A 21,849-nucleotide genomic window follows, 5' to 3' on the forward strand; every position below is an offset into this window, starting at 1 on the left:
ATGTCTTATAAAGGTTTTCTTGGAAGCAACAGTCGTATATCAAAAGAGGATCAAGAGTTTTATGAATTGAAAAATAAAGCTGCTGAATTTTATAGGGAAAGTGGAATGCAGCACAAGATTGAAGATGTCTTGAACAAGATGTTCTTCGATCAGCCTGATGATATTTACGGATACCTGGTATGCGTTTGCTGTTGAGTTATATCTATTGCAGGCCTATGCTGACACTTATGCTATGACATTAATGAACATTGTAAATTATTAGCGTAACTTACGTTAAGCTTTTGCTACCCAAAAGTAACACTCTCTTTGTTTGGTAGCTAGTTAGCCTAGCTGGCCAGCTACTGTGCAATAACATGCTGGAAATGGTCTACTATATGGACACTAAAACCTGAAAAGTTAAGTTTACTCATGGTTTTATGAAATGAATGGCCAAGAGCCATTGGAGTTGAAAGTACTCAATTGATCCAGCTCTTCAAATGGCTCAAAGCAATTTCTTTCATCAAGCCATTTGAGGAAACATCTGGTTTTACATTGTGGCCCCAGCAAACCATAACGCACAATGCTATGGTGCCTTAAACTGATTCTGCAACATAATAAACTGACTGTAATGAAATTATTACATTAATGAATTTTATTTTATTGTAGGCAAATTACTTTTCAAAATGGTCAACGACACCAGTGATAAGCAGAGTGATGGGGAAATACATTTTTAATGGAAAAGGCCAGTTGTCTGTGCAGGCAGAAATCTTCTGCATGATCAAAAATGAAGAAAAGGTAAACATTTAACAAAGCTGCTGAATTTATTTCTTGTTATATCTACAGCCACAGTTTTTACACCACTTAAAAGCATATGAACATATTGCTATGATAAGAATATATACATGCAATCAATTAGGCTACCTAATTTCAACCGTGTCTGCTGATGTTTTTCAGTTGAACTTCTTCAACCATGCAATGATCTCACTGCAGAGTGAACACTTGAGTAACAAGGAGAATAGTGAGAAGAAGATTTTGGGCCTTTCTCTGGCCTGTAAAATAATAAAACAGTAATAGTAGGAGAGAAGGACAGGAGCTGTCAGATTTAGGCTAATTGTGAACTGTGTTTACATATTTGTATGTAAATAGTGTATCATCGGCCATTCTGTGACATCTTCTCAACATGTGGAAACAGACAGTACTGAGGCCAGCAGTTGTAGCACCACACAGACTCAGTTTAGCTCTTTACTATTTGTGTCTCTCGGCACTGGAACAGCAGCTTTAGCAGCCTTTAGAGTGATGCTCTTGGATTATTACTGCACCCATTTGGGAGATACAGTGAGAAGGCTGATGGTAATCTCTTCTGACAGTGAACAGCCAGGCTAGTGGGTGAACCTATAGGGGGGAAAAGAAGGTAGGAGGGGTAGAGAGAAAGGGAGGAGACTGGATATTAACTCAGATACTCCACCTTCTAACCATGCTGTTGGCCTCAGGTCACAGGGAGGTGACTGTGTCTGTCCGCCTCAGTGCTCATCACAGTCTGAGCCCTGTGTTATTATGGCAGGCCAGACAGAAGAGAGGCGTGCAACGCAAACAAACCTTTATCTCACTGTCCTGTCCCACTTGCGTATTTGGATTGATTCACAAATTCACATCAGAACTTTGACACAATGCTTTTGACATGTATGCTTTTGTTTTGGTCATTTCTCTGACCTTGACCCACTCATGCTTAATAGCTGTTTTCGCCATTTGGAACCTGATATTATGCATATTGTATGTTGACCCACTTGTGGTAGACACTTCTTAGTGTTGTGATAGGGACATTTGAATGGCACTTAGATCTTTGTTGCTTTGATGCCTTTCCTTGCTTTACTGTCAAGGGGCTTATTCTTTCATTTTTTCCTGTCCTCGGTCTGTAGAAAACATGCTCTGCAGAAATATCCAGTGTCAGTGAGGTCTTGGAAGACAATTCCCAGGACCCAGGTATTGTACCTGGCAACGGCAACAAGAGTAGGGACGTTATAGCTGCTCTACACTGGATCAACGACCCACTGAGCACCATGCTGAAGGGCTGCAATCCCTGTGACCAAGAAGGGGTGGATAAGATACTCAGGTATGGATAGCATGTGAGATACTCTGTCTAAGGTACATGGGTTTGGGATAGTAAACATGATGGAGAAAAATATAGTGCAGAGTAAAGTTATTGACATTTACAGTCATAAGAGATGATTATAGTTATAATAGATTATTTTGAGCATTTTGGCACTCATATTGCCCCCTACAAGAAAGCTGTCATTAAGATGAGGGTGCACAGCACAGATAGACTGCAGCCCTCCTGTAAGATTGCCTTTATTGCATTTGTATAAATGGAATGCATTGTCTTAAAATGTCTTGAATTGCATTGCATGACATTTAAATTTTCTAGACTGTACAAATACAATAAACAGTAGGCATCATACTCTACTATATTAACATTAACACTGTTAAAAAACACAAAATATGTGGGCCGTCATTCAGTTGAGAACTTTTTTGGAAGATAGGATCAGGGATAATAATGGATGGGAATGATCTTGCCAGAAACTAAACTAAATACGGTATCACTATGTAAGGCTTTAAGGTAAAATAAAAAGCATACCTAAATGCAAACCTATTATTGATGCCTAAATGCAGTCATGTCCTAGGATGCTGCTTTTCAGATGAAACATCCTTTATGTTGGGTAAACTGTTATAAAATGACCAAATGCTTGGCAAACTTGCCACGTCACATGTAGTGTAACAGCGCATGCCCTTTAAATGATTTTGAAAGACGTGGCACCACTCCAACTGTTGGCTTTCAGCCGCAACAATCACATTATATTATCTCCCAGAGTTGCCGCTGTGGCTTGGGCGTCCCCGGGGAATCACAAGGACACTAGGTCAGGAGGGTACGAGAGTCTGGACAGGACCTTCATCTTTCCCTCCCTTGGCAAAGGCACCATATCTAAAATAGGGACCCATGTTGTGTGTTGTTCCAGAAACTATATAATTGTATAGTTCCATATGGATTTTTTTTTACATCTGTGTGTGATTTAATATTATTCAATGCAATAGTTCTGCAGCAGCTAATTGCTATTTTTTGTTTGCAATTTTCTGAAAAATGAAACCAAAGACTGTTGTTTGTGTGCACCTTCCAGAGTGGGGTCGTGGAGGGGGAAAACCTCAATGCTTTTTTTGCCAACTGTCAGAGCCAATCGTATCATTACAGTGAGCTGGGCTCTTCTTATTGGTCCTCTTTCTCCATATTTCCTGCATGAAACAATAGAAATGCCTGATGAGTTTCCCTGAATTGTTGTAGCTGTAGGGTAAGATACTGTTTGTCTGAGACCATTACATTAATGTAACAGCTGGGTTACATCACCAGATAGTTTCTGATTGGACCCCAATGCCTCCTTGTTTGTGATGATTCACTCAATTTTAACATTGTTTGAACATAGAACAAACCAGTGAAAACCACAAATAAATAAGTCAGTTACTTGCATCATATTACCACACATCTTATACGTCTTTGATATGTCAGATTATTCTTGGTTAAGGTCTCTGAAGGCAGTGTTGCAGCATATAATACTACAGCAGGCATCCCTCAGGCTACAGCGTATCGTAATGTGACATTTCTGAGCTTTTTCTAGCAGCTTTGTTTGTGACAGACTTGCTTTTGGATTACATTTAGTCATTTAGCAGACGCTCTTAAGACTCAATTGTCTCAAACAGATAAAGTTTAATAAAGACATTGTATCATGTCTATCTTATAATAACTTCCTGAAGCCATTATTTGTCTGTAGCAGAATGAAGTCTATCTGCTGTACAGTATACTCTTCTCTATACTTTCAGGTAACTGACATTCTGACTTTCTATTTTGCCTTGACACAATGCCAAGCTACAGTAGTGTACAGAGACTCTACCCTGACCGACCTCTGTAGGGTATTCATTCATGCAGCTTCTACTTGACCCACCCCATACAGTTGTTGCAAAGGCCCTAGGTCAAGTGTAATTTCTGTGTTGTATGCGCCAGTGATTTCTTCATGGCTCGCTACTTGGAGGATATGGACCTCCGCAACAGGGAGAAGACGGATCAGTCGCCAAGCGAGCTTTTGCCTGACCCCCTTCCTCCCGCCGCCATAGCCACCTCCAAAGACAAGAAGGGGGGGGACAAAGGTAATGCACACTGTACGTTTACATTTAGTCATTTAACAGACGCCTTTATCCAAAGCAACTTACAGTGAGTATAGGGACATTCCCCCTGTACTGTAACCCTTGCTGTATCAAAAGAATACTCCAGGCATAGTCTTGCAGTCTTCCTGACAGAGACATAATCATGGTTGACATTACTTAACTTTTTTGACTAAAATGGTAGGTTTCCATCAGGTTTTTATTTAATTTAACCCTTTTGGCATCTTTCGTGTAGAGTAGTCTTAAAAAATATGTAGACTCACGCTGTAGAGATCATTGCTGTTAAGTGCACTTCTACCTGGAAGACACAGTGAGAGGTGTTATTGAAAGAGCTTCTGATGCACTAGTATCAGCACTGCACTACTCTGCAGGAACCTCACTGGCCCAAAGCATTGCTCGTACCCCCAGTGGCGCTTGTGGTGAACCGTCCGGTCTCCTTTCACTCCTCGCCAGTAAGAAATGAGTAGCCCATCTGGTCTTGCAAGGAGGGCCCCATTGGGTCATGTCCCTGTGGAATTAGGAGATGGTGGTTCCTCTTGAGTTGTGTACAGAGCGGCAGTATTTTATTTACGTGTGCGTTTTCCTAGGTAAGAAAGGCAACATCATAGAGAAGCCTATTCCTCCTCCGGAGCACTCCGAGCCAGTCTTACCAGGCAGTGTGGCGGTCGGAACAGTGTCCTTGGCTGTGGCTAAGACCGGGGCGCTCTTACAAGGCATCCCTCTGTACAAGTACATCACGATTCTGAACAGCCAAAAGGTTATTCAGAAACATACACAACCACCCACGTCCCACGCGCATGTACATTTACATTTGATTCATTTAGCAGACTCTTTTATCCAACATCCAACATATAAATAGTGCATATAGAAAGTACAGCTGAAGATCAAGGATCAGAAGTGTGCAGTTCTGCAGTGTTTCCATGGTCAGTCAGGACACAGTCTGTAGAGGAGCCACATCGCAAAGTAACCATGTATCAGCTACTATTTCTCATTTAACACCCAATTAGGAAAGATGCGTTTCCTATATATTACATTATTTATTTGAACATGAGTTCACTGTAGATCCAAAACTGAAATATAACATGTAATTTTTGTCTCCACAGAGTATGGAACAAGTCCATGTACCTTTGCCCTTGGTGACTTTGCTGAGCTGTGGAAGGAATTCCCCAGGAAAGCTCAATTTACTGGAGGAAGTCATTTTGATCCCTAAATCAGGACAGAGATTCAAACCAGTAGGCTATACATACATCCATTCATTCTCCTTTCTAGCACAAATACAAGTAAAGTCTAGAATCAACTTCGAACACACACTTTTGTGACACAGTATAGTATATGTGGAGTATTTTATTGTTGTGCTTCTTGTTGACAGAATGTAGACTTGTACGCATACAAGGTCTGTCCGAATCTTAGAGGTGATATGTAAACCTGTGCCCACAGTTCATTACTAAAGTCCTCGAGCTTCAGAAGGAGATGACTGGAATCATGAATGCAGCATCAAAAACAGGGGTGAGTGAGATTGTGCCAGTACATGATTTTAATTACTAAACATTAAACCGGGATTATACTGGTGAACACAGTAGATGCATTCTAATAGTCTGTGGACATGCTTCATTTATAGCAGTTTAAACCTGTCTAGTCTGCTTCATCACTTAAATGCTATGTGAATTGCACAGCGGAGCTCTGGGTCAAAAGGGAAAGTACAATTCAGTGCTGCCTTTCTAGGGGTACTGTTCGGGACCTGCAAATTGAATTGTTAATTTACTTTTGCCATTCTATAGGCCTATTACTTGCTCTCATCATGTGATCAAATTTCTTCTGTCAAAAACAAGTCGTGATTCAACCAAAAGCTTTCATAAATGTATTCAACCATAATCTCACAGGTTAAAATCACAACTATTAAAGGAAATGTACTCATGGTATGCTCCCTTGATAATTGTACTCTTTATATCTGCCAGAGCGGCTTCCAGGTCTTTCTGCAGCGTTTGATACGGTTAACCACCAGATCCTGCTCTCCAGACTTTCTGAGATGGGCATCACTGGCACTGCACTCCAGTGGATCTCATCCTACCTGTCGGGAAGATCCTACCAGGTCTCCTGGAGAGGCAAACTGTCAGGCCCTCCCAGCTCTCCACTGGTGTCCCACAGGGCTCCGTCCTTGGACCCCTCCTCTTCTCTCTGTACACCACCTCACTTGGACCAATTATCACCTCCCATGGCTTCTCCTACCACTGCTACGCTGACGACACGCAGCTGTACCTGTCGTTCCCCCCGACCGATCCGGGGATCTCAGCTAGGATTGAGGCCTGCCTCACAGACATCTCCGCCTGGATGACCGAGCACCACCTCCAGCTGAACCTCGCCATAACAGAACTTCTCATCATCCCGGCTAAACCCTCCATCCCCCACAATCTCTCAATCACCCTGGGATCTGCGACGGTGACCCCTTCATCCTCTGCCAGGAACCTTGGGGTTACCATGGATGACAAGCTCTCACTCACGGCCCACATTTCTGCAGTCTCCCGGTCGTGTAGATTCACCCTCTACAACATCCGGAAGATCAGGAGATACCTGTCTGAGCACTCCACCCAGCTGCTAGTCCAAGCACTTGTCCTCTCCAAGTTTGACTACTGCAACTCGCTGCTCGCTGGTCTCCCAGCATGTGCAACCCGCCCTCTTCAGAGGATTCAGAATGCAGCGGCCCGCCTGGTCTACAATCTACCCAGACGCTCCCATGTTATCACGCTCCTCATCTTTCTCCACTGGCTACCTATCACGGCCCGTATCAGATTCAAGACCCTGGTACTGACCTTCCGAGCAGTGAACGGGACTGCACCCGACTACATCAAGTCTCTCCTGCAGCCTTACACCCCCACCCGTCAACTACGGTCTTCTTCAGACAACCGCCTGGTGGTCCCACCGCTCAAGACCACCCGGTCCCAACACAAGCTCTTCTCCTGTCTGGCCCCCCAGTGGTGGAATCAACTCCCCACCTCCATCAGAGACACTGACTGTCTCTCCACCTTCAAGAAAAGGCTCATGACACACTTGTTCCAGGAGTACAACAGTACTTAGGAATGGGTTGCTTGACCCGATGTTAGTTTCCTCAAGGATCACAATGACTCTTGCTTAGAGACTTGTTGCTCTGTGGTTAGTGGTAACTGATTTGAAAAAAATGTACTCGCTGTGATATATTGATTTTATTATTTTTGCTTGTTTTTCTACAGGTACACTTGCACTTATAGCAGTTCATGTTTTTTAATTGTAACTTGTTTAACTACATGCTCTTATGATTCTTCCCTTTGGCACTTATTTTGGTTGTTCACAATATGTGCTTCATGTTTTGGCTACTCGCAATGTTCTTGGGGCTATCTTGTTGTTATTATCAGTGACCTATGCACTTTGTAAAGCTCTCTCTTGGAAGTCACTTTGGATAAAAGAGTCTGCTAAATGAATAAATGTAAATGTATATCAACAGATATAGGCATGTTATGAGAAGGGATAGTGAGGATTATACATTCATGATGTGAATTGCCTCCTCTGCCCCTAGCCTGTGCTTACATCAGTATCTGACTTGGGGGCCTTGGTAGTCAGCTATGAGCGTCCTGAACAGCCCTTGGATCTAGTCACTGAAGCATGCAACAACATTGGATTGGCACTGGGAAAGGATATTCATTTGGCAATAAACTGTGCTGCTCAGGAGCTGATGGATTATGTAAGTAAAAAAATTGTGTCCTTTTCACCTTTTCATTTGATACTTTATGCATTGTATATTTTCGGGTTTTATAAATACTAGTGTGTAAAATATCCTCTGTGGTTTAAAGCTAGTCTCAAGAAAGTGATATTTTGACATGATTACCTCAACAGAAGTGTATAATCAATTCTATTAGTCAATGGAAATGTAATTATTTTTCCATTGTTGTGTTTGTACCTAGGCTAAAGGAAAGTATGACGTGATGACAGGAACTCCAAAGAGTCCTGACGAGCTGGTGGACCTGTATGAGGCTCTGATTAATAAATACCCAGCCATCATAGCCCTCATCAACCCTCTAAGAAAGGAGGTAAGATGAGTAGGGCACCTCAGACATTTACATTTACATCACGTCAGACAGAATGTGGATGTAAAGATTCAGGTTCAACATTATTTATTTTTTATTTGTGATATGGTACACATTAACACCTCTGTTTTGGGGGACTAGGTGTTTTTTAAATTTTACTATTCCCTATAAACATATTCTGTAAGTTAATGAGGCCCTCTGGGAGTTGTTTTAGCAGTTCAGTGCCAGTGGAATGTAAATTTTGTTTTCCGGAGTGTGCCGCTACTTTCCAGCCAATTCTGTTCCAGCCAATTGCCTTTGGCAAGGTATGCCTTCCTCGGCTTGACATGCCTTCCTCCTTAATTTATTTCACGTAAATCAAACTTGAGCGTAAGACAGCGCAGGAATTTCGACAATAATTGGGGGCGGTATTTTGAATAATTTGAATGTCTATTTTTGGCAGTATAGCAATTGTTATTTTCAAGTCACTTACTGTGCATGTGCCACCATACCTCCTTCAGGTGTCTTTTTATGGAATTTCACTGCTTACCTAACATGTATTCTCTAAAATGCCTTGACAAGAGACAGAAACAAATGAGTCATAGAAAAGTCTATGGAAAAACGAAGTAAATGTTACAAAAAACCTTAGCAGTACCCTTTGATAAAATGAATTAGGAAAATGTACTTTAACTGCAAAATGACACTACTAATTAGCAGCCCAGACTGGCTATACAAACCAATATTCTAAGAATGCTTTTTGCACTTCTACAGTGCCCCAGTGGGTGACATCTCTCTGTGTCTGTATACATTCATTTGCTGTGTGAATCTTGATTTAAAGGATTTGGAGCAATGGGAGAAACTGAACACTGCTATTGGTGCATCCTGTATCCTGCTCTGTGACATCACCTCCAGGCCCCCCAGGAACAGTGTGCAGGACGATGCCTTGCCTCTCCCAGGGGTCAAAGGTTACATTCTCAAACAGACCAATGAGATGACAGTCAGTGAACTGATCAGAGTGAGCAGAAGACACAAAGGTAAGGATGATAACCTTGTTGGCATGGAGACGAAGCTAAAGGGAGCTGCAATGGGGTGCATCACACCAGTACATTTCTGGTGTAATATTCCATGCCATAATTAGCTCAATTGAATGTATACATGCAATTGTTAGTTATGTTGTCAGGTTTTTTTTTTTTATAACCTAGAGATCATTTAAAAGATCATTCAAGCCATTCAACTTCCTAAACATTCCAGATTGAGCACTGTGCCAGTTTACATTATTTTTGTGTTATTTTCTCAATTGGTTCTTTAGTGGGTAATTCATCTCTACCATCCATCTATCCCACTTTTACCCTACAGCTATCACTATTTTATGTATTAAGGGTTGTAAAGTAGCTAAAAAAATGTCACAGTTATGCATGTTAATGCTTGAAGATCCTCCCCTTGTTCTTCTCACCATGTTGATCCTTTCCTCAGCTTTTGTCTATCCACCCTTCAGCCTTTCTAGCTTTAATAGTCTGTATCAGTATCTTTCAACTTCTATCTCTTTTGCACAATCTTAGTGACTGTTTACCTTTACCATGGGGACATTTGAGTCATTCATACGGTTACTCTTATCCCTCCTACTCGTTCTTTTACATTTACATTTAGTCATTTTAGCAGACGCCCTTATCCAGAGCGACTTACAGTAAGTACAGGGACATTCCCCCGAGGCAAGTAGGGTGAAGTGCCTTGCCCAAGGACACAACGTCAATTTGCACGGCCGGGAATCGAACTGGCAACCTTCTGATTACTAGCCCGACTCCCTCACCACTCAGCCATCTGACTCCATCTGACTTACGAAATTCAGCATTCGTTCCCCTCCCCTCTCTATCCATCCATGTGTTCATCTCCACCTTTCTTTTCTTTTAATAATCTTTCTATCAATATGAACAATTTCTTTCAGCAGGCACACAAATAAAGCAACAAATAAACAGGACTTAACTTTTCTACTTTGCTATAGTGACACAAACAATTCGGATGGCATGTTTTGAAAGGATGTGTAACGAATGTTTGATCCATATAAGCATACAAAGAGAGAGGTTTTAATATTGTTCAGACTGCATCTGAGATTCCATTGGCCTTATACTCAATACAAAAAACCCTATTTGTGCAATGAAATGAAATGTTAGATAAAAGGGAGTCCAATCAATGTCAACCATCAGGGCCAGACAATGACTGAACGGCACAACATATACTGTAACGGATCTAGAATACAGAACTGTGACGTTGTTTAGGGAAGCAGTTGTAAACGACTGTGTGTTTCAGGTGCGGTCATCATTGGGACGACATATGGAGAACCCTGCAGTGACGACTCCTTAGCAGATGTGGTGAGGCTCCGTTGTCCACTCCTTTTTACTTCATCTGTCTTTTCACACGAGCTCTAACGGACATACAGGTGCTATTTTTGGTGTCAGACGCTTCTTGTTTAAAATTCTCTCAGTGAAAGATGTCCCGCGTCACTGCATTCTGTCATTAGTGGGTACTGTGCTCTGCACCAACGCTACAGCGGGATACACGGGATACAGGAGTCTACAGTGCATTCAGCAAGCCTAGAGAAGTCGGTCGTAGTGATATCATAAACAGTCTACCGATCTTTGAGGTCTTGCCCAGTAACAAAGCCTAAAAAGGCATCTTTTCCATGATCGCTTTTCTCTTGGCAACGTGCAGTCACACGTTGGTGCTCTAAGGCCAGTAAACATGCTTCTCTCTCTCTCTCTCTCTCTGCACCCTTGTGCCTTCCCTCAGGCTGTAGGAGTAGGCGCAGACTACGTCAAACTGGGAGGTCTGAGTCGTGGCGAGCGGCTGAATAAATACAACCGTCTGATTTCTATAGAGGAAGAACTGGCCCAGCAGGGAATCCTGGGTATGTCTTTTTCCCTCCCTGGTCCTTTCAGCTGTGGTAGGCAGAAAAAATAGAAGGTGGATGTAGACAAAGCCATGAGGAGGGAGAGGCTGTAATGGCTGGGCTGGTGAGAACACATCTCTCTTTCCTCTAAACCTGAAAGGAAGCTGTGTGTCAGGAATCATAGGAAGGGGGGGCCTGGCATTTAAAAAAACTACCTTAGTTCTATTAATTGGCCACCTAATTACCTCCACCCCCACCCCCCCTCCAGAAAAAGGACAGGGACACTGCATTGGGCAATTACTAAAAAGCAAGTTCATCTTTGTGTAAAATAAAGAATGATTGCATATACAATGAGAGTCTTGTAGAGCATAGGCCTCGGATAAAGGCCAGTGGAGCAAGGAGTGGCATGCTCAATGTGGCTAGACCTCAACAAAACTGTTTCAATACACCACCAACCAGGGCTTATTTCCTCTCAATCCCTCTTTCCTAAAGCTCATGTTGTCCATTCAACTTATTCTTACTTTTTTTCTTGTCTGAAGATTTAAGGAAGCAACACACATTTCTATTTGTCAGCAAACCAGAGGAGCAGTCATCAGCATAATGGTCTCTGGGAACAAGGATGTAAACAAGTACCAAAGGAAAAAGATTTATTCAGAATTTACCCCTTTCTTTAACATTTATGTTAATTGTTTATTTTTTAATTATGAATTACATACTGCATCAGTGACAAATACAATTACAACCAAAACTACCATCAGTCAGAATTTTACATTGTCAGCATAATTGAAACTGTCTTTCATTAAAATATCTTTCCATTTAAATTAAATAAAATGTCAAAAGTAAATCAAATGTTCTATTTGCACACCTCATGAGACTGATCAAACAACAACAACTCTAATTCTGTAAATCAATTTGATATATGAGACCATTACTCAAACTCTATGTTTCTGAGTTCTTGAGATTTCAGTCTGTTGGCTAGTCCAGCATTGTTTTCCTAACCAAGGTTTGTCACAAGGCAGTGGTCTGCTCTGCCCCCCTCAGCCAGAGAGCTCACTGCAGCGGCAGCATTGGCAGGTGCAAGTCCATCCTTATATCCTTTAAAGAGAAACAGATGAACAGGCACAGAGATAAGACACACTGAGCCACATCAATGGTTTCCCCACTCATCAGTTGTTGAGAGTGTTGAGCAGGTGGGCCAACAATTTCACAGCGACCTTGATTGGGAAGACATAAAAGCATGATGGCTTGATATCGACAGATGCGACGCTCTTAGTAAAAGTTATATGAACATTTAATAATTCTACAGACTTTGTTGTTCAATAATTCATCAGAGTGGTTGTTGAGGGAACTTGCTGTGAAAGGACGGTTTGAGCGAATAGTGCATTTGAAGAGGCACCCAAACAAATACCAAAGCACACTGAGAGAGCGTTCTCAATGTTGGCCCACCAAACAGAGCCCTCTTATTGTTCAAGGAAAGGCTCCTTCAGCATCGCTCCAATCCCCGCCCCACCGCTCTCACGCCTCCACAGTTCCTAGAGGAAACGATTATGTCACTTTGTAAAGACAAAAAATGGACGGTTTGAACACTTGCAGCATCTTCCATTCCAGTGCAACAGAGGAGACAGTTGTTACAGTGAGAAGCAGATGGTTCAGAGGCGCTTTGAGCACTGACAGAAAGAAAGGGAGAGGGCGACTGAGAGGACAGGACATCCACACAGCTGCACCAATAGCCCCCTCCATTGAGTTCTCTCATTCCTCTTAAACTTAACAGACAACATTTAGATGTAGCTCAATTTCTTCTCTACATCCTTGTAAGACGTTAGAGAATATATCCAAGGGAAAAGGCGCAGAAAATATAACTGAACTTTTTATTGATGTAGAAAACGTAACATGTAGCATGTTCACCACTATTTCACAAAAATAGGTTATTATAGTAAACATGTCTTGAAAGTTAAATCATCAAAACTGGGAACAAAACATATAACCTATACTAATCAATGTGTGTGTGTGTACACAGTCACCAGTCTACTGCACTGGCCATGAGCAACCATGACTCCCCACCAGGCAATTACTGTGTTTGTAAAATAAATGAAATGACTAACAAAATAGGCTAAATTGAGTGTTTCCCAGGCACACAAAATGAGGTCTCCCTAATTGCCAGTGCCTCTAGGAGACCAAAAAAAACAAAACAACAACAACACAATTGTTGTCCCACTTGTATTGGCTAATGGGAAGAAGAATAGAGAGGTAAAGATGGGCAGCACCAAAGACGGAAAAAGAGACCCAGCATGGCTTCGGGTAATTATACGTTCGGCTTGATGGGCAGAATGTTTACCGCCTGTCAATCACTGTCAGGCTTGTGGTGACAGGAGCGGTAAGCAAGGAAAGGCAGTGAACAGGTCATTGACTCTTTCAACAACACATCAATAAGATGTCCACACACCTAAAGATGGCTTCCATAAAAGCAAGCGTCAGCTAAAGACAGTGGATTACAGAATAAGGTTCAAATGGAGAGAGCACCATGTTGGCATACTGCTAGAGTACAACGGTTTCAAAAAGACATGGAGACTGAAGCACCCTGTACCGTGATATTGTTTGCCTTCATCACCGTCTTTTCCTTCAATTTCCATCTCTATATAATTGATTTGCCTTCTTTGCCTACCTACAATGCGTGGAGCAGCTTACTCAGGCAAGATGCGTTTCTCAATGACACTCTCCCCTTGGCTGCCATCCGAGTTAATTCCAAGTTAACCTTGTCTTCCTTCAGCATGAGAAAATGAAGGGCAGAAAGAAACTACATGAGTCGGAACGATCAGTCATTCCTAAGTTCCTGGTCCATACAGAGTTCCATCATCCACATCTCCTTTGTCCATAAGACCATTGTCAAAGCCAAGTGTACTGTAAAATAAAATTAAAGAAAGACTTCCTCTGTCTTTTGGGGTAATCAGGTAGAGAAAGGATTTGAAAAGCAGACGAACAAATGTTCTCGAGATGAGATAAAGTCAGAAATCGCTTCAATTGTTTTGTTGATCATCTAATGCAATGCCACAAGGCTTTCTTAGTATTCTATTTTAAAACTAGAGAGAAGAGAATGGGATTGCCCAAATTGTATTTCCTCCATCATATTAAAGGATTTGGACTCATTCTCTTAGCTGAGCTTGGAAATGAAATTGTACCTCAGTGTCAAATCACCAAATCACACCCCAGAACCTCAATTACAGCAACACACAATGGCAAATGGACCTTGCTAATGTTTTCAACCTCTCACGTTTCACCTCAAAAATAGTCTATGCAGGTGAGGGAAAAACGGAAACAAAAAAAGCCCAACCTTGTGGTCAACTAACCATGATGGCCATTGTAGTTTTCAAGGGCTTAAGATTAATCCTTCAACTTATCCCAGTAAAAGAAACACCCAGTTGGACGGCTTAACCCCTAGGCGATGTATGCATTTGGAGACTGTTCCTAAGGTCTAGTGGTGGTAAAGGGAAGACCTACATTATACTCCCACATGCTTTTGTATGTCCATGTTCAACCAATAGCAATCAGTAGATTCTCCACAGCAGTAAAAAGTCTAAACAGTACAACAGAATTTGCGTCTCAAAAAAGCGAAGTCTGACTAAATGAAACATATTTGAAAAAGCTCTAATCAACTAAAAGCTTAGAGAGTTACAGAACATGGGGTACAGTGAAAACAATGTCCATCACAGTGCCCCTGTAATTGCTCACTGGGCGACTGCAAGTTTAATACTGGTCTAGACAGACCAATTTAAAGACGTGCTTGCTTTGGCAAATGTTCAAGGCTACAAAAGCCGGGCCTGCTCTGCAAACAAAGATTGTCTCAATAATTTGGGCTTCACCTTCACCATTAGAATCTGTTAGACAAATCCTTGAGACGGGGCTACTGTGAGAGGTACAAGGATTTTCTATGTGCTTATGTTAATCATAATCAGCAGATTAGCTATTTCCTTATTATTCGTTTATGTATTCTATCTCAATACTCATTCATATGTGTTCTTACTGTCATCAATATTTTGTATCAATGAAAGTCCTGTAAAGAACAGTAGTCAGGCCTGAAATACATTCTGCAGGCTGAGCAGCAGCCTTATAGACACTGGGTGGAGACGAGCACTGGAGTCAAAATAACCATAATCCATGGCCTTCTAGGCCTGGCTTGTAGGAGTCCTGTAGTTTTTCTTAAAATACTGTGACGGTCTGGTCTATGATGCAGTATGTGCCTGATTTAAATGAATTAAAGGAACACCTGTTGACTGTTTGTCTATCTCTATTCTCTATCAATTCTGTCCTCTGACCTTCATGCTTAGAGAGACGTTGCTAATACCACAGTGTGTCTGAATTGGTCACGGTGTAGCAACTATGCATTATGTTGAGGTTTGTGTTAACTCTCTTTTCAAACAGCAGCTATTCTAATACTCAGAGTCAGAACCTATCCCAAAGCCTAAACTGATTGTCTCCACTAGAATGGTGTGCCTGACAACCTTTTCCCCAACAGAACAATGTACTGTATATCATAATCCTTCTTACAATTGTGTGCTTGCAAAGCCATCTTGGAAATGTAAATAACTTTTCATAATACAATCTGTAGTTTAAGGCACACCTCAACTGTTTAGAAATGTATGCAGGGAAATTACCCACATTTGACTCATTCCTTTACATACAGCTTTATACCTCAGACTGAAGGTAATTCCCATTGACTTAGTAACTACGGTGTATAGCAGGGAAGGGCCTGTGTTTGGCAAATGCTGTGTAGATAAGATGAAACCCCTCATTGGAATCATCCAAAGGGAAAAATCCAGATGTATTTACATATGTGTAGACATTGTGTCTACACAGCCTCCTGCTAGGCCTAATTCAACATTAAAAGACTGAAGCATGTGAACCATACTTACACTCAGGGCCTTTGAAGCACCCAGCCATCAGATCAGTTGATTGGGCCTAACATGGGCTGGAGTCCTGGGAGATATGTGTGGGCTGGCGCTGGGCTTGTTTCACTCTGGTAAGGTCTAGCACACTGCTGGGGAAGGTCTGAGGGGAGGCTGGGGGACCAGTACAAGGACACACAGACATACATGTGAACACCATTTGGGCTCACAGTTACAATCCAAATATTCCATTAGATACGGCTCTCGTACGCCTGGCTTTGAGTTTCTGCTTTAAAAAGAAATGTCTCAGGGTGACAGTTTTGTTGCGATATTGGACACATTATTGATTGCCGAGTAATCAGGAGATTCAACAATAAAGTACAGATAAAGGAAGCACCAACCCTAGCTCCTCTCACTGTAGCCACCTATTAACAACCAAACCGCAAGCAATGCTCTACAATCTGAGTTAATGAAAGCTTTATCAACCTGCCCACTGTGAGATACATAATGATCTACTGGACATTGCACACAAGTATAACGTACAGTTCAGAGGGAAGATTAGATAAGAAGTTTGTATAGACCAGATAAATTCCTATTTTTTTCTTTAGAATAACATGATTGTTTTTATTGCACTTATGTTGAGAGCCTATGTTGCTAGGAAGATTATAGAAACATTACTGCAGGTCCTATCTACCGCATGTGAATAATGAACAAGTAATTTACGTTTTAACAATATCTTTTACAGTTTTACTATCTCTAAGAAATGTTTGCACAAAACTAAATACTGTTTCCTAACAGCACATAAAGTCACAGTTTATAAGACTTAAGCAGTACAATACAAAAAAGAAACTCACTACTATCCAGTGGGGTCTTGAATGTGCCCCGTCGTCTCTGAAGAATTCTATCCAGCTCTGATTCATTGTTTGTTGACGGAGATTCTGTTTTAGGTTGGGGGGAGGGTCTTTTAATAGTCTCCTGTAAATTTTAAAGAACAAATTTCTATTATGGTCTTATCAACATAAATTGGATTTTAAATGTGATATTTCCTTTTTTAATTGCCAAAAGATTTTCCTTGCTAGCTTTCAGTTTGGACAAACACAAAACAAAAACAAAACCCCCAAAAAGTTAAGCAACAGAGTTTTATACATTTGACATTTCATCTAAATGTTCCACCAAGAAGTACATTACCAGAATTCCTTTAAGTTCGTGAATGGCAGAATTAGAGGGAACTCTTTCTCTCTGGTAAAAGCAAAAGAAGATAGAAAGGTTTTGGAATAAACTGAAAATAGACACATTAGTCCTATTTTCTATCATTTGCTCCAGTTATCCATCAAACTACGTGAGGCTAAATTATGCATCTGGTCACAATAACAAAAGTACAAGTACAATAACCTGGGGATTTCATGCCTTCATTTGAAACCAAGGAAACATAACATTGAATTGTAAAAGTTTGTGAAAATGTTCTAATCTTCACATTATTTATAATCATGTCAAGGTATAACTTTTCATGGTACATCATTTTGTAGAGTAGTGTAAGAAAGCCAACAACAACATGCATTTCAAGATGTCGTAAACCTTAAAAAGAGCCAGTGTTTTTTGAAAGGATTTTTTTTTTAAATGTCGAGTAATTTAATAATATTTAATCATTTAATAATCCTGTCTGAACAGATGCTACAGTATTACAGTACAGTCTATTTTAGCACAGAAGAGTGCTGCAGTTGTGCAACAATGGTCCTGACGGGTTTGGTCATTCAGCCATAGTCTTTCATCAGACAGTTTATTGCTCTGAGGACTACTGTGGCGCTGCTATGTGGCCACCAGTGAGAAGACACTGTACCTGTATGGGTCTGGCCCTGTTGGGTGACTGGCCTACAGGACGGAGGGCAACCCCCTTCTTGATTCTCTGCATCATCTCGTTCACCGCCTGCTGCCTGATGTCCGGCTCTGAGACAGACACAGATGGACAGTGAGAGGGACAAGGACAAAAAGGAGCTTGCTATCTCCACCTATTCTATTATAACCGACAATACTCCTGGAGAGGTTATTATAGACAGAACAGTATTCTATTAGAAGGTCCAGATGAACATGAAAGTGTTTAGAAAACTGAGACTCCAGCCATGCTGGAGTGCTGTTGAGAATTTTGAATAGAGAACCTTCAATTCTTTGCAAGACAGACATTACAAAGACAGTACTTTGTACTTTGTTCCAGTGGGGAAAGTTCAACGTCAAAAGAAACGTAATCTTAAAAAATAGCAGAGCTGTAGTTGACAATCATTCATTCCAAAACTTGTAATTGAAAATTACACAATCAAAAGATTGATTGCAAAAATTTGCCTCTAAACTGTATAAAAATGTGTTTTTATACAACTGTATGCAAAGGTTTGGCTACCCTTGACAAAAAACATTATTGGCAATTTCTTTCCATCCAAGAATCTGTCTCAAGGGTTGGCAACCCGGGGTTACTTAACCACTTATTATGTGGCTCCCACAATTTTTTTTGATTTGTTATACAATTAATAGTAAGTAGCCTAAAACTTAGGAATCACAAATAGGGTTTTGGAATGCAGCCATAGGGTGCAACAATGAGCATCATGGACCTTTAAGAACGTGCAGTTTTTGTTGGCCCATCTAACTCTACCAGTGGAGCCTAGCCCAATCTAACATAGACTCAAATTAAGATATTCATCCATTGTTGCTCCCAATGCACCCTAATTTAGTTGAAAATGAAAAGATGGCTCTTTACATGAAAAAGGTTGCCAACCCCTGTTCTACATTATAGAAAAAAAACTTGATATGTTCAGTAAAACTTAATGCATGGTTAATGTTTTAGTCATATATTGAATAAGTTTGGACCCCTAGAGTTCCCAAAGTGTCAGATTCATTTTACAAGGTCTCCGACCTTAGTCAGATCATTAGGCCTGAGGCATGTCAACAATTAGTAAATGTCAGCTAGTGCCAATTTCAAAGCTTTACAAATGCTCTTGACTTCAAACCTTGTGCAAGCACTCAGCCACTATGGGTCCTTTAACCAACTGTGTAAGACTCTGACAATAAAAGTTATTCATGCCCACAATGCAAAGGAAGGTAGAACTACCAAAGGTAGAACTACCAAAAGAAGACAGCAAAGCGCCGTCAAGCGCCGTCAATCAACCTTAGCCGTTTCAAGAGTGGGACATGTAATTAAGAGATGGCAGTTTGGGGGAACTGTGGAGGTCAAAATTAGATCAGGAAGACCAAGAAAACTCTAGGAGGGAACCGCTCGTATGCAGGTCAGAAAGGCAAAAACCTGCAGGAAGGTTTAGCAGACTCAGGAATAATGGTGCACCATTCCACTGTGCAGCAATGCTTGCACAAACAAGACCTTCATATCAGCAGAAGAAAACCTCACCTGCGTCCTCAGAATAAAATCCAACATCAGAAGTATGCAACAGATCATCTACAGAAGCTTAATGTATTTAGTAAACAAGTGCTGTGTACTGATGAAGGTCAAATATAACTCTTTGGCCACAACCAGAAAAGGTATGTTTAGAGAAAATAAGGAGCAGCATTTCATGGAAGCATGGGGGCGGATCTATCATGCTTTGGAGCTGTGTTGCAGCAAGGGGCATTGCACTGGTGGAGGGAAGAATGGATTCTTCTAAATACCAGCATATTCTGGAAGCAAACGTCACAACCTCTACAAAGATAAAGCTGAAAAGAGGATGGCTTCTACAACAAGATAATGATCCTAAACATACAGTACCTAAAAATCCACAATTGACTACTCGAAGGCTACTGCAAGCTGAAAGTTTTTGGAATGGTCATCACAATCCCTTGACTCAAACATATTTCAACATTTGTGGGTAGATCTTAAAAGAGCTGTGCATGCAAGAATATTGCAGAACTAGAAATCTTTTGCCAGGAAGAATGGGCGAAAATTTAAAATACAAAGGTTGAAAGACTTTTTGCTGGCTACAAAAAGCATTTGCAAGCTGTGATTATCTGTCAGAGTTAATGTTACTTAATCACAAAGGAGGTTTCCCAAACTTTTTCACACACCACAATGTTTTTGTTGTTGTTCAATTTATGGCATAACAAGTAACTATGCATTAATGTTTGCTGAACATTTAGTTTTTCCATAACCTAGAGAGACTGCATTTACATAATTAGTTTAAAAGAAATACAAAATAATATGCTATTTGTCAAGGGGTAGCCACATTTTGGCATTAAAAAAAAAAACATTAAGGGACAGTGTACCAGTAAAAAAAAACAATGGTTAAAAACATTTGTATGTTCATAGATCTCATCTGCTCAAACTATTCAAGGTTTTCTTTTGTTCAAGTAAATGGAAGAATGTAACTAAAAATGGAAGAATGGTACTCAAACTGACCTGAGTAGTCAATGCTCAATTCATAAATAATAATCCGACACTGTCCTTGTTGATCTTGATGTGGGCTTTTATATTTGTACAGGAGTACATTTTATTCTAACTTAACTCCAACTGTGAAAAAGGTTATAAATGTTTTAAGATGGAATGAAATCAAGCAATATTTAAAAGGCTACACAGAGGAATAACCAAGCACAATATGTATTTTATTACTTTTAGTAACTTACACATTTAGGTCCACAATGAAATCAACCAACAAAGAGTACCACTTTCTTATGCTGTTCAGCTACTTGATTTGTTATTTTGTAATATTTGTATATTTTGTAATTGAAGTCATGCATAATGGCATAATGACTCCTAACAACAATTTCTGAACAAAAAATGTCCATTCAAATGTTCAGTGTTTAGAGACAAATAATGCCTTACTTTGGATGATTGCTACAACAACTGATGGAGCAAAGGAATTTAGGAAATCGTAAGTTTTGAGAGTTCTAGAAGATCTGAACAGTACCTGGCTTTTTGGAGGAGTCTTGGACCACTAATGGAATGTTGTTACTGTTATCTTTTCTTTTGACGAGCATGGATAGAAGTGCACTGTAAAATGACAGTTAATATGAAGCAAGGCATTCATTTTAGAACATCCCAATTCTTGCTAAGGTTGATTGATATTTTGATGTAATGTATTTGTTATGGTCCCGAGTTAGCAAAACTCTAAACCAATTTTGTTGTCAGACACTCTGTATGACTTTGGTTCATGCTGTTGATCGAAGAATCATAATAATATTATGAATGTGTTAAGAGGGCATGGTACATGGACATCTCACCTGAGAGGGTTGGAGGGCAGTTGTGAAATGGGTGGAGGGGGTGGGGGTGGGGGGGGGGGGAGGAGGAGGCAAAGCTGAAGCAAGAGGCGGGTTCATCACTGCCTGGAGTTTCTTCTGAAGTTCCTCGACTGATCCATCAAAAAAGAAGGTCTTTCTTTAACTGCTATTGGACACAGAGTGCTTTGAGGGAACAAATACATTTTGTGGTCATAACCGAAACATTTTGACCTACTATTGCTATAACCTTCCTACGCCAGATTAAGAGCAACACGCTATGGTTTATGCTGTTCTTATGTTATGTTCAGTCCTTCAATACCCAATACTGACTCACCCATATAGCGAAGATCCTTGGCCTCCCCCTCAGCCTTGAAGCACGTCCTCCTGCTCTCGTTCTTCTCCTCCTCCACTAGTTCCAGTTGATGTTGTAATGCCACCACCTCCTTTTGCAGCACGCTGCCTCGAAGCTGCTCCTCCATCACCTTCATCTGGACACACACGCACATCATTTCTTATCATGAGTTTGAATAGTAGTGCTTTTAGGAAGACAGTATTAAGTCCTACCCTTGACGTTGAGAAATAGTGACAGATGTATTATAAATGTAAGTGATGCTCTGGTCAAACTGATACTCATACTGTCAATGACATTCCCATTAAATAAGTGATTTTTTTGCCATCCTTT

At 40.8% G+C, this 21,849-nt stretch overlaps 2 protein-coding genes across 2 annotated transcripts in view; one reads left to right on the forward strand and one right to left on the reverse strand.

Annotated features, from left to right (window-relative positions):
- Positions 1-11,757, forward strand: eno4 (enolase 4). The gene is made up of 13 exons (XM_067235680.1): positions 1-177; positions 646-774; positions 1,896-2,089; positions 4,025-4,167; positions 4,770-4,939; positions 5,286-5,414; positions 5,620-5,688; positions 7,730-7,894; positions 8,115-8,240; positions 9,055-9,250; positions 10,521-10,582; positions 11,001-11,118; positions 11,640-11,757. The coding sequence occupies exons 1-13, from the start codon at positions 1-3 to the stop codon at positions 11,699-11,701; spliced, it is 1,740 nt and encodes a 579-aa protein (XP_067091781.1). The 3' UTR covers positions 11,702-11,757.
- Positions 11,753-21,849, reverse strand: part of shtn1 (shootin 1) — a 24,494-nt gene continuing 14,397 nt past the window's right edge. The window contains 9 exon segments of the mRNA XM_067236082.1: positions 11,753-12,195; positions 16,008-16,154; positions 16,835-16,955; positions 17,169-17,219; positions 17,818-17,924; positions 20,858-20,940; positions 21,171-21,229; positions 21,231-21,298; positions 21,502-21,655. Coding sequence (XP_067092183.1) covers positions 16,054-16,154; positions 16,835-16,955; positions 17,169-17,219; positions 17,818-17,924; positions 20,858-20,940; positions 21,171-21,229; positions 21,231-21,298; positions 21,502-21,655 — 744 coding nt within the window. The 3' untranslated portion in view covers positions 11,753-12,195; positions 16,008-16,053.

The sequence above is a fragment of the Osmerus mordax genome, chromosome 5 (genome assembly GCF_038355195.1).
Source record: "Osmerus mordax isolate fOsmMor3 chromosome 5, fOsmMor3.pri, whole genome shotgun sequence".
Taxonomy (NCBI): domain Eukaryota; kingdom Metazoa; phylum Chordata; class Actinopteri; order Osmeriformes; family Osmeridae; genus Osmerus; species Osmerus mordax.